The 12,601-nt window shown below is 33.6% G+C and overlaps 1 protein-coding gene across 20 annotated transcripts in view; it reads left to right on the forward strand.

Annotated features, from left to right (window-relative positions):
* The window catches only part of KTN1 (kinectin 1), a 105,374-nt gene that overhangs the window by 66,594 nt on the left and 26,179 nt on the right, over positions 1-12,601 (forward strand). For 11 of the 20 annotated variants that reach the window (XM_037503396.2, XM_054690570.1, XM_054690576.1 and 8 more), the window contains 11 exons: positions 2,309-2,343; positions 2,769-2,859; positions 4,078-4,146; positions 4,745-4,782; positions 5,084-5,174; positions 5,322-5,390; positions 6,782-6,819; positions 7,442-7,532; positions 7,608-7,676; positions 8,166-8,203; positions 9,888-9,978. In XM_037503396.2, the coding sequence (XP_037359293.1) occupies positions 2,309-2,343; positions 2,769-2,859; positions 4,078-4,146; positions 4,745-4,782; positions 5,084-5,174; positions 5,322-5,390; positions 6,782-6,819; positions 7,442-7,532; positions 7,608-7,676; positions 8,166-8,203; positions 9,888-9,978 (720 nt within the window). The remainder of the gene's footprint in view (positions 1-2,308; positions 2,344-2,768; positions 2,860-4,077; positions 4,147-4,744; positions 4,783-5,083; positions 5,175-5,321; positions 5,391-6,781; positions 6,820-7,441; positions 7,533-7,607; positions 7,677-8,165; positions 8,204-9,887; positions 9,979-12,601) is intronic. The other 9 variants (XM_054690558.1, XM_054690586.1, XM_054690593.1 and 6 more) reach the window with 2 other exon arrangements.

Genomic DNA, 12,601 nt, shown 5'->3' on the forward strand with positions numbered 1-12,601 from the left:
AAAGAAGACATAAAGATTAGTATAATTTTAATTTCTTTCATATCCACCTTTCTTTAACCCCTTCTTAGCCAGCAGCCAGAATTCCAAGTGACAGTTGAAAGATGAACAGTTTAGTTATGTAAAAAAATTTAGTTCTTTTGCCCCATGGATTTTTATACTGGAGGATAATATTGAGCTTGCTGAAACATTAATCAAAAATGGTACCAAGTTGTTGTTTCTTCTGGTGTAGGAAGCAGAAAAATAGCAAATACCAGGTAATGTCGCCTATTTGTACACTGAAAGGAATGCTCCATTTGGGTGTAGGCCTATAGATAGATGATGCAAATAATTGAGCTACAAAGATCTCATTTATTCAGAATAAAATAAAACTTTATTGGGGGAAGTGTTCTAAGGTTTCCTGTTTTATTATCTTGACTTTTTTAATCAAACGACAGGATGACTTTATTTACTCTTGATTTTTATGAGTCAGTGTTCAGCATTATTAAATAATAACTGCAGGAATAGTAAGCTGCTTTTTTCTTTTTTTGCCTTGCCATCTGGCATTATATTGCAGGAAAATTTATTATTATATGAGATGTGATTTTGAAAATCAGCCAATAGAAAAAAGTAGGATTGACCAGTAACATATATTTAAAGGAAAAAAAAAAAAACTGTTGACTCAGTGCTAGGCTGGGTCATTTTTGTACGACTGAATATTCCGAGCAATTGACTAAGAATACTTGTGAGACTATGACTTTATTAAAGATAACTTTACAACTTTAATATTTGCTAACACTATGCTATATGCTGAGACTAGAGAGATGTATGAAGCTTGGTTCTTACCATCCCTTCAAACCTGATTTTGAAAAATGGCCATAAACTTGGCAGACAGTTAAGGAGCAAGCCAGGCTGAAGGAAAACAGTGTTAAAAGTCATGACAGTGTGTGGCAAAATTGATATATTTGTAGAACTGCAAATAATGCGGTGTAAGGAATAGAGAAGGATTTGTTAGGGCCTATTCATGAAGGACTTTGTATGCTCTGTAAGAACCATGAACTTGATCTAACATATAGGTAAGTCATTGAAGAGTGTTGCAAGGATGAATAGCCTTTTAGAAAGATCATTCTGGTAATGATAAGATGTTTGAATTTATGTGGGAAAGAAATATGTAGGACTGAAAGTAAAATATAACTAAATGATTAAAGTGCAGATGAGTTGAACTTAATTTTTTGTGTGAGTTGGCAGTCATCAGGAAATAAAGGACAAAAGTATCTCAATGGACAGTTTTTAAGTTGCTGCATGATTGGGTATTACTCATTTTAAAAACCTGATTTAATGTATTTTGATGACTCCTGTCTACTTTCTGATAGTTTGAAAATTCTTTCCCCATTGGAAAATTCTTAACAAAATTACCCTAGACTAAAGGTAGCAAGAAGAATTAGGGTATTGTGATATTTGAGATGACTGACTAAAAGTGATACCCTAAATTCAGTGAAAAGGAGTTAATTTTAGAAATATCTAAGAAGTGGAATCTTAGAATTTTGACTTGTCAATGAAATGTTAATAGCATTTGTGAAAAATGGTTGTGATAAAAGTGGAAAAAACTAAACTAGCAAAATTAGGAGAGAACAGATAGGGAATGGTATGAGTAGAAGAGAACGTTCAAACCTGTTTTTTAGGCAGTTTAGCTGCCCGAAGACCTCGGAATGTCAGGGAGAACAACCTGGTTCTGAACTCACAATAAATTATAATAGTGGGGACTTTTGTGTCTATTTGTGTGGGGATTCTAACAGGGTTAAAGGTGGGGGTTAACTTATATTTTGTGCTTTACAAGGAGGATGTCAAGTGTTGATCTTCAATTTTCAGTCTTGGTCTGCTTAGTGGTTATATAATATACGTTAAAAATGTGTTGAGTTTTATATAGGATTTGTCTACTTAACTAAGATACATATTGTACCCTAATTTAATAAATTTAAAAAGGGGGGGAAAAAGGAATGCCTTAGAGCCTTAGATTTTTTAACTTTGAAGAACTGAATTGATAAAAAGAAAATAAGGCTGATTTTTTACTTACCTTCAAAATTTTTCTTCTGTAGTAACTAAAACATTAATCATGTGGTACTAATTCATTTTGCCAGTCAATTTTTCTGTTACTTTGTGTGGCAGCTTCTCTTGTTTTCCATTTATTAAGTCCTCAAGCGTGGACCATCTTCCTAAATTTTGTATCTAATTAAAACTAAACAATTTTCAAAGATTTTTATTTATAAACTAGTTTTACCTAATGGAAAATTGGTAAAATTAAACCTTTTTTTTGGTGATTTTTTTATTTTAGCCTAATAAAGATGTTGTGGAACAAATGGAAAAATGGTAAGAGTTTATGATTTTCTTTCTGTAATTGTTAATGACTTGTTTCGGCTAATTTTAAGATGACAGAATTATTAACTACATTAATCTAAATTCTTAATTCTTTTTGTCTTTCATGATTTAAGAGGGTAGTATGCCACTGATTGATTTTGGTTTGACATTGCTTTAGGTTTGTGGAAGTTGTTTGGCAACTTTTTATTTGTTTAGGCTAACATGTAAGCATGAGTTACTTGAATCCAGTTTACATACACACTGGTAAAGAGGAAGTACCCTTCACCATGATCAAATATCTGTAGAAATCTTCCTATAATTAAGAATTTATAAGAGACAGTGGACATGGGAGTTGATCCCTTTAAATGTCTAGGAATCAACATTCTTTGATGCTTTCAAAAATAGTTCACATGTATGTTCTAAATTTGTAATTTTAGCATTCAAGAAAAAGATGAGAAGTTGAAGACTGTGGAAGAATTACTTGAAACTGGACTTATCCAGGTGGCCACTAAAGAGGAAGAACTGAATGTAAAGCATTTTGTAGATTTGTTTTTTCTGCTTTTCAGTGAACATGGAGGGGTTTTACTGTAATTTGTATAAGATTTTTTCCCCAGGGCCTCCCCGGTGGTGCAGCAGTTGAGCACTGGGTTGCGAAGCTGCCTGCAACCTCTGCAGCGCCGGTTCGATCCCTGGCCACCAGGGTAGGGATCCACATGGCGTGCAGACCTTTCCTGCTGCCCTCTGCTCCCCTCAGCAGTGTATTTCTTCGGTCTGCCTGTTCTGTTCTCCGCTCTGTCTCTGGTGAATTCTCTCACCCTCCTGTGCTTCTGACTGTACCCAGTGCTTGTATAAATAAATAAATCTTTAAAAAAAAAAAAAAAAAAGATTTTTTTTCCCCCCATAGTTTTTATTACTTTTTAATTTTTTTTAAAGATTTATTTATTTATGCATACAAGAACTGGGGTACAGGCCAGAGGTGCAGGGGAGGGGCGAGAGGATTCACCAAAGAGAGTGGGGGGCAGAACAGGCAGATCTACTGAAATACACTGCTGAGGGGAGCAGCTGGGGAAGCAGGAGAGGTCTGCTGTGCCTTTTGGGTTAGCTCCCTGGCCAGGGAGTGAACTCGTGCTGAGACTTGACCCCTTGAACCACCAGGGAGGCCCTCCCATAGTTTTTAAAGTTAATATTGCTCACATTTTGTGAATTTGTCTTTTTTCATCAAACTTCAGGTTTTATTAGAAATACAAAAAAAGGGTAGTTAAATGATACATGGTTTAATGAAGTAGATAATCTGTTGTTATGGTTTGTAATGTATGCTTCCCCGTCGATACCCAGTTATAACTGGATGATAACTGCCATGCTTCTTAAGTTCTTGAAATAGTATTGGAAGTCAGAGAAAGGAGATACAGTTCTACTGTATGATTTTCACTATCCTTAAGAAACTTTACTAAGATGTAGTTGCTGGAAGACATAAGTTAAAAGATGTGTTTGAATGCAGGGAGAGAAATGAAAAATGGTATACTGTGTAGTTTTGAGGTTGTGGAAGTATAAATTCTTGGGATGATTAAGTTAAAAATCCATTTGACTGGCTGTATAAGTAACAGAATTGTAGACATATGGAACAAGTATGATTTCTGGGCCTTGCAAAGAGGAAAGAAAAGCTAAAAAAAAAAATGAAACTATAACTGTTTTGAAGGTAACTTTTTTGTGAAAATAAAAGTATTTTGATGTATGTTTTTTAAAAAGGCAATAAGAACTGAAAATTCATCTTTAACAAAAGAAGTTCAAGACCTAAAGGCTAAGCAAAATGATCAGGTAATATATTTCATAGATCCTTCACCCATTCTCTTTTTTTTTTTTTTTTTTTTTCACCCATTCTCTTTTAAAACAGTAGACAAACCTAGTATATTTGAAATTAAGTTTGTTGTTTGTCTGTTCCTCCCTTCTCCAAAGTGGAATTTTTCGATAATAGTTTTTATTCTTGAATGATTAGTGACTTGATATCAGTAATAGAGGCTGTGATTTACTAATATCATTGCTTCTAATACTACAGTGATAAAAGGTTTTGTGCATGTGAATATAAACTAAGAGTAATAGTAAGAGAGACTACCTGAAATTAGGCAATATTCTTGTAATTATTTTTTTCTTTATCTGGTTAGAAGGATTATTCAGTAATTTTAATGCCTATCTGTTGAGTTATCTTTTGGTCTGCATTTACATAAATAGCTTTAAAGCTGCTTACTTTCAATGCTTTCATGATTTTGACATTTAAAAAAAAACAGAAAAGTGTTCCTAGGTTTACTTTTTCCATTTGGATTTTTGTGTAGTCAAATATTTATGGTCACTCATTTTCCTATTTCTGACCCATTTATATTTTAAGCAAATACTAAGTAGGATATCTTCCTATTTACAGGTTTCTTTTGCATCTCTAGTTGAGGAACTTAAGAAAGTGTAAGTGATGATATTAAATAAACTTGTTCAACTTTTGGTCTATTTTTTTAGTACTTAAAAGATTTCACCAGTTTCTCCTAGTGTGCATTAGGCTTCAGCCATCTGATAGTTACTGCTTAATTCTCCTTTAGGAAGGGCTTTCTCCTTTTTCCCCCTTTCTGTCTGTAGGATATGTTTTTATTCTATTTAAAATGGGAAGAGCTTTGGAGAGCCTATTTATGATTTCATGCTATTTTTATATCTTAATTGGTGGATCTTATTGGTTTCTATTCAAGTTAATACTGCATTTCTTTTATCTAAGCATCCATGAAAAAGATGGAAAGATCAAGACTGTGGAAGAACTTCTAGAAGCTGAACTTCTCAAAGTTGCTAATAAGGAGAAAACTATTCAGGTACCAGGAAAGAGAAAGCTGTGTTTTATTTTTTGTTGATCAACTTTAGTGAATACCATTTAATTTCATGTGTTTGTCTGTACATTGCATTTTATGTCAATTTCTGTGTTTCCATTGTCCAATCTTGTCTGTTTTGTCATTGTCAAGGATTTGAATCAGGAAATAGAGGCTCTAAAAGAAGAAATAGGAAATATCCAGCTTGAAAAGGCTCAACAGGTAAAAATCCCAGAGCCATAGCATGAAAGATTTGTTAGTGTGTATATATTTACGAGCTATTTTTTTTTTTTTCTTATCACTTAGAAAAAGAACTTTTGGTAATGTGTTATAAGTATACTGGACTATGTGCTTTTTTTTTGCTTGATTTGAGAAATTTTTTGATAACTTTGCTCCATATATTGTAGCCTTTGAAGATTCTTTCCTAAAAAATTTTCTGTATTAATGTTTCATTTTAGTTTGCCAACTTTAAAAAAAACCACTATGGCAAATCTTATTTTGGTTTGTTTTTAACTGCATGTTAAACTAAAATGTTTTGTATAGACAGGTATTGCTCAACCTTTGCCTGTGTAACAGGATATAAATTTAATTGGGGAATTTCAGAGGTAGATGAGGTTATTGGGACTAAATAGATTTTAGTGAATTTATTTATTTTTAAGGATTTATTTTTGTTCATGCATACAAAAACTGAGGTTTAGGCCAGAGATTGGGTGGGGTGAGAGAATTCACCAGAGACAGAGTGGGGAGTAGAACAGGTGGTGTTCTGCTGCGTGTTTCAAGGCAGTGTACTGAAATGCACTGCTGAAGGGAGCAGTGGGCAAGACAGGAGAGGTCTGCTGTGCCATGTGGGTTAGCTCCCTGTCTGGGCATTGAGTGCATGCTGCAGTGGCTAGAGATAATGCTGAGGCTTAACCCCTTGCACCACCAGGGAGGCTTGATTTTGGTAAAGTTAATCTGAAAAGATCACATTGAAAAAACTGATGAGATTGCATGGAAGAGTTTACTTATTCATTCTTCTAACAGTCATTTAACAATATTTACGGGTTCCTCCTACTTGAAAGCACTATGCTAGTGATTGGAGCTAATGTATTGAAATGAAACAGGGTATGATGAAAAGATCATACTCCTCTGATAAAGATTGAAAGTTCAGGCAAGTTTCCTCCTAAGGAACTGACATCTAATTCAAAATTGAAGTTACTGTGGAACGACAGTAGGACATAAAAGGTACTATTGAATTGTGTATATTAAGGGGATTAAAGAAGGACAATATAGAGTACTAGTGAATAGTTGAGGACTAGATGGAGAAGAGCTCAGATACTTATGGTAGAGAGGTATGTAAACAGTTACTATTCTAATTTTCATAATTTTAGAAGTATGTTATTTAGACTTATTATTGGTAACTGTCTTCCTTGCCACACCCTCTTCTACCGGCTGATATTTAATTTGTTACTTGTAATGACAATGGAGTGAAGCGAAAGCAAAAATCAAAACATATCTCATTTTGGCATGAATAATTCAGCCTAGGTTCTTTGTACTTAGAATTGTATATATTCTAAAGTTTATCATAAGGTAAATTGAAAAGATTATAAAAGGCTGTTTTCTTTGTATTTCAGTTATCTATTACTTCTCAAGTTCAGGAACTTCAGAACTTGTAAGTACCATTATTTCTCATTTTCCCTTAATACAGCTTTCCCACAAGTTAAATAAAATAAAATGAATATCATAGCTGCTTTTATTTGATTTCAAGTAATATTTTAGAGAATACCAAATTACATTTCAAAAGTCTTCAAGGTCTTAAATTTTTGTCAGAATCTAACCTGTAGTTTTTAGATGGGTGTGGGAATAGAGCAGGAGGTCCTAATTTTCATGATTTATAATCTGAATATGGCCTCAAACTGAGATTGTTGATTTTATATGTTTTGTAGCCACTATGAAATTGGTTATGTTTCATATCCAGCCCAGCTGTAATCAGCTGTCTGAATTTGCTGCTGTTATCTTAAACAGGGTTATATGGGGTGATAGTAGAGCGACTCTAAATTATTCAACATTTGGGTTTTCAGTGTTCGGTGAAATTACTTTCTTTAATCATCCTTTATTTTTTAATTTAATAGCTCCAAAATCTTGTATGCCTTTGTACTAAAAATATTTTTTAATTTATTTTATCAATTTGGGCTGTGAGTATAACTAAAATATACTTATCCAGTCACCAGTGTTTTTGTTTTTTTATACTTACATAACATTTTCATTGATAGTTCTTACTGATTTGTTGTCAGATTAAAAGGAAAGGAGGAACAGATGAATACCATGAAGACTGATTTAGAAGAGAGGGAGAAAGATCTAGCCAACAGAGGGAAGTGGTTACAGGTGAGACGTTAAAAACAAAAGCAAATATTTTTTTATGCTTGAATATCAGTTCATATCACACCTATTACTTTTCAGGATCTTCAAGAAGAAAATGAATCTTTAAAAGCTCATGTTCAGGAAGTAGCACAACATAACTTGAAAGAGGTATAGTATAAATAGATTACCAGCATATTACATAAGGAATGAGAACAGTCTTTATTTTACTGTACTAAAAAAATAAGAAGTTACTATGTTCCAAGTTTCTTTGCCATGAAAATTATTGTACCATAGTTTTGTTGTTGATTAAGTCAACTTTTATCCCTGTCATATCACTTACTGTTTGATTTGTCCACCTGATCTTTACTATCCTTACTTTTTCAGATGGTCATTAAACTCATCTTTAAGTGTCTGTTTAATTGGTATATCGATTTGTAATCCTGTAAGAAATAGACATTAAAAACTGAAGTAAATAAGGCAGATTTCATTTTGGTTTTGTTTCGTAAGTGGCCCAATCTAAAATTTATCCATCTGCCCATATAATTGTTTTTATTTTATTGGTGAGCAATTTCTTCTATATGTAGGCGTACACACACATACTATGTATTGGTACCTGTCTATTTGATGTCAGAATTAAATATATGAAATCTTTTTTAGGCATGCCCTACATCACGATTTGAAGAACTTGAGACTGTGTAAGTACATTTCTAGCTAGCATTTTAAAGAGGAAATTACTATTACTTTCCAGAATGTGTTTAAATGTTATCATGAGTTTCTTCTAAGTCATTAACTTCTTTGTTAAGTAGGATTTATAGTCTGGAGGCAAATAAACTAAGCCTTTAATTGATATAATAAAATGGAGACCCTATAAGTGCTTTCAAATATTTTTGAAGACTTTATCTTTTCCAAACCCTTCAGACTCATTTTCTGAAAATCAAATTCCTCAAATAAAGTCTGGTTTTTGAGTTTTTTTTTTTAAATGAACTATGCTATTATAAAAAGAAATTAATTTTTGTATTTGCAGGAGTAACATCTCTGAATTACCCATAAGATAGTCTTAGCGATAATCTTGATCATGAATATTGTGTCTTTCTATAAAAATAATTTACTTATTGGGGAAAATAGTACACATGTCATATCCGTTATCCTGTGCTGAATAGTAAAAATGTTGAATCTAATCAAGTATCAGAGCCATTTTTACCTGTAAAGTCTGTTCTTTTAACCTAAATCAGTCAACAATAGTGAGAAGGTTATCTAGACTTCATCTTCCCCTCTTTCCTCCCATAGAAATACGTTTTTCAGGGATTTTGCTTTGATATAATACCATCAGTCATTACTGATGTTTGTCATAAGAAGTGGCAAGTGAACCTGTGTCTTATATGAGGATATTTATTAGGTCATTGTCATTTTGAAGACAAAGGGTATATTTCTATTCATGGTAACATGATAGCTCATTTGTACAAGTAATTGTTAATCCAGTGGCATTATGTAACTGTCCAGATGTTTTGCTTATAGAAAACTTTGAGTCACATTTGTGGCCTATTTGAACTAGATATGTAGATCATTAAAGTATGATTTTAGATTTATTTCTATTTCACAATTTTTTTAATGAATAGAATTTTGGGGAATGTGTAGTTTTAAGTTTACAGAAAAAAATCTTCATACTTTTTTTGATTTAACAATGTATATTTAAGGTTTGCTGTTTTCTTTTGTTCTTTAAACCCACTCTTCATTTTTCATGTAGACCTAAAAGAATATTGAAATTCTTTCTAGGTTAAAGTGGGATAAAAATAATTTTCAACTCAACAAATATTTGAGCGTCCTCTGGCATTGGGAATAGCATTGGGAATACTGAAATGGCTAAAACGGTTTCTTGCCCTAAGGAGATAATTAAACAGGTCACTTCAGTAGTGTTAACTATTATGCTAGAGAGCTCTTGATTAGGATGAAAAGGGCAATTGGGATTCACTTGGACTGGATATAGTAGGATTTACACACACACACCCCACCCCAGATTAAATTATATGTAAAACCTCTTTAGTCCAAAGGGTTGGGCATGTTCTAACTTCCAGGCTTAATTAATTATGACTTAAGATCCTTGGGAGCAAAATTTATTTTTTAAGTGGTAATATTTATAATTAGGTGATGAAATAATGGTTTTGTTCTTGACTTTTAGAGTTTTTCTTCCTAGCTAAAGCTATTAACAAATTACTAACTATGAAGTACACTGTTGAGTTTTTGGATGTCCTTGACTGAATTGAACAAATTTTTTAGTTATTGAGAAAGAGTAGATTCTATCTTTTATTTAGGCTTGATATTGGAGTCTGGTTGTCCTTTTTTATGTACACAATTAATATGAGATCTTTGTAAAAATTCTAGGTTGAAAGAAAAAGAAAATGAGATGAAAAGAGTAGAAACTGTGCTGAAAGAGAGGGAAAATGATCTTTCTAGCAAAACAAAGCTGTTACAGGTGAGTATGTTTACTTAAAATTATTGTGTGACTGGTTGTCTTTCATGCTTTTAAACAATTTTAACCACTATAAGAAAAAACAGAATACACAGTGAATTACCTCTTACTAGATACTGGGTCTCATTCCTGAGATAACTACTATTATTTATTTCTGTATCTTTTGAAGTTATACTTCCATCTTGGACATGCTATTTATAACAATATACTTTTTATATTTTGCTTACCCACCCCTTTAATGTTTTTGAGATCTTTCTATATAAAGCATGTTTCTGTCTTTACTTTTTAGAATAAATATTTCTATTGAGGTAACATTGGTTAGCAGCACTGTATATGTTTTAAGAGTACAGGTTTATACCTCTACAAATGAATGTTGCAATGTCACACCCACAAATAAAATCCCAGTGACCCCTCCAGCACAGTTCATTGGACCCCATCTGCCCTTTGGTTCCCTCCTTACCTCAGTTTTGCAGTTCTAGAGTTTGGTTTTGTATGTTTCTTAGCTTAGTTTCTGTATTTTCCATATATGAATAAAATCATCCATTACTTGTCTTCTTTTGACTTTTCCTTATAGCATAATCTCCTCCACTTTCAACCATCTTGCCACAGATGGCAAGATTTCAGCTTTCTCTGTAGCTGGGTAATGTTCTATTATGTATTATATCATCTTTATCTAGTCATCCCTTGTTAGACACCTAGGTTGTTTCAATGTAACTTGGCTATTGTAAGTATTGTTGCAGTGAATATAAGCGTGTATGTTTTTTAGTTAGTGTTTTTATATTCTCCAGTTAGATAGGAGTGGGTTAAATGATAGGTCTATTTCTAAAATTTTGAGAAGCCTGCATACTGTTTTCCATTGAGGCCAGACCAATTTACACTCCCACCAATAGTATATGAGAATCCCTTTTTCTCTATACCCTTGACAACACTTATTTCTTGTGTTTGGTATAGGTTATTCTAATCTTTACTGTAAACTTTTTTAATGGCTTCTTGGTTTTTCTGTAGTATGATTGTGTCATATATAGCTAATATCATTGGATTATTTAGTTGTTCCCTGTTGCAAAGTTTTATAGTTAATATCCTTGTATGTATGTTACGGACATACTAGTCAAAAGTATTAATGTTAAACTCCTAGAAGTGAAATTCTGGGTCAAAGGTTTATACAATTGAGTTAAAATAGAAAATGAGTTTATCCTTACCTTCATGTAGTTAATATTGAACATGCTGTACAGAACACTGATTTGAAGTGATAGCAAATTTATAGATGACTGTGTTGTCTATGACTAGTCTTACTCTGTTATATGTCTTCTCTTTCCTAAGTATGTTCATTTAAATTCTGTTAGATGGCAGTAAGTTGACTTCCAAAAGTGTTTTTAGGGCCTCCCTGGTGGCGCAGCAGTTGAGTGCTGGGCTGCGAAGCTGCCTGCAGCCTCTGCAGCGCTGGTTTGATCCCCGCCCACCAGCGAGGGTCCCACATGTCACAACAGACCTCTCCTGCCATGCTTGCTGCTCCCCTCAGCAGTGTATTTTTGTCAGTCTGTCTGTTCTGCTCCCCACTCTGGCTCTGGTGAATTCTCTCACCCCCCTGGTGAATTCTCTCTGACTGTACCCAGTGCTTGTATAAATAAATAAATCTTTAAAAAATAAAAGATAAAAAAAAATTATAAGATGCCTTTTACAGGGCCTCCCCAGTGGCGCAGCGGTTGAGCGCTGGGTTCTGAAGCTGCCCGCAGCCTCCGCGGCGCCGGTTGGATCCCCTGGCTGCTCTCCTGCCGCCCGCTGCTCCCCTCAGCATTGTACTTCGTCAGTCTGCCTGCTCTGCAACCCGCTCTGGCTCTGGTGAATTCTCTCACCCTCCCGCGCTTCTGACTGTACCCAGTGTTTACAAGAATGAATGAATGAATAAATAAATAAATAAATAGATAAATCTTTTTTTTTTTTTTTTTAAAGATGCCTTTTACATGTCAAGGGAAATTGCCTTTTGTAATAGTGTAAGATGATAATAAAAGTTTTCTTTTGATTTCATTTCCTCATAGTTTTAAGTCTGGGGAAGAAAGTTCTCTATAATCATAAAAATACTTCATTTTCTTCTATATATTTACAATTTAGTTTTTGTTTTTTATTTAGATATTCTATGCAGTTTATTTGAATTGTGAACTTTTCTTTAACAAAAGAAAGGTAGCCACAATATGAAGTAATTTGTTAGCAATTATCATTAGCATTTAGTAGTATCTGGAGACATTTTTACGTAATACTTACAGCTTGTGGAAGGATACTACTCATCTAGTGGATGGAGTCATAGATCCTATACAGCAGATTGTCTACACAACAATGAAATACCCAGTCCAAAATATCCCTACAACTTGCTCTATTGATTTGAAATACCTAATACTAATTTTTTTTTAGATATTCTGGATCTTTTGTTCTACTGAGACATATCCCACTCCCAGACCAATGCTAAATATTTTTTTTTTTTTAAAAAAAGATTTATTTATTTTTACAAGCACTGGGTACAGTCAGAAGCGCGGGAGGGTGAGAGAATTCACCAGAGCCAGAGTGGGTTGCAGAGCAGGCAGACTGACGAAGTACACTGCTGGGGGGAGCAGCAGGTGGCAGGAGAGGTCTG

This window comes from Talpa occidentalis, unplaced genomic scaffold (genome assembly GCF_014898055.3).
Source record: "Talpa occidentalis isolate TD23 unplaced genomic scaffold, MPIMG_talOcc4v2.1 talOcc4.11, whole genome shotgun sequence".
NCBI lineage: Eukaryota > Metazoa > Chordata > Mammalia > Eulipotyphla > Talpidae > Talpa > Talpa occidentalis.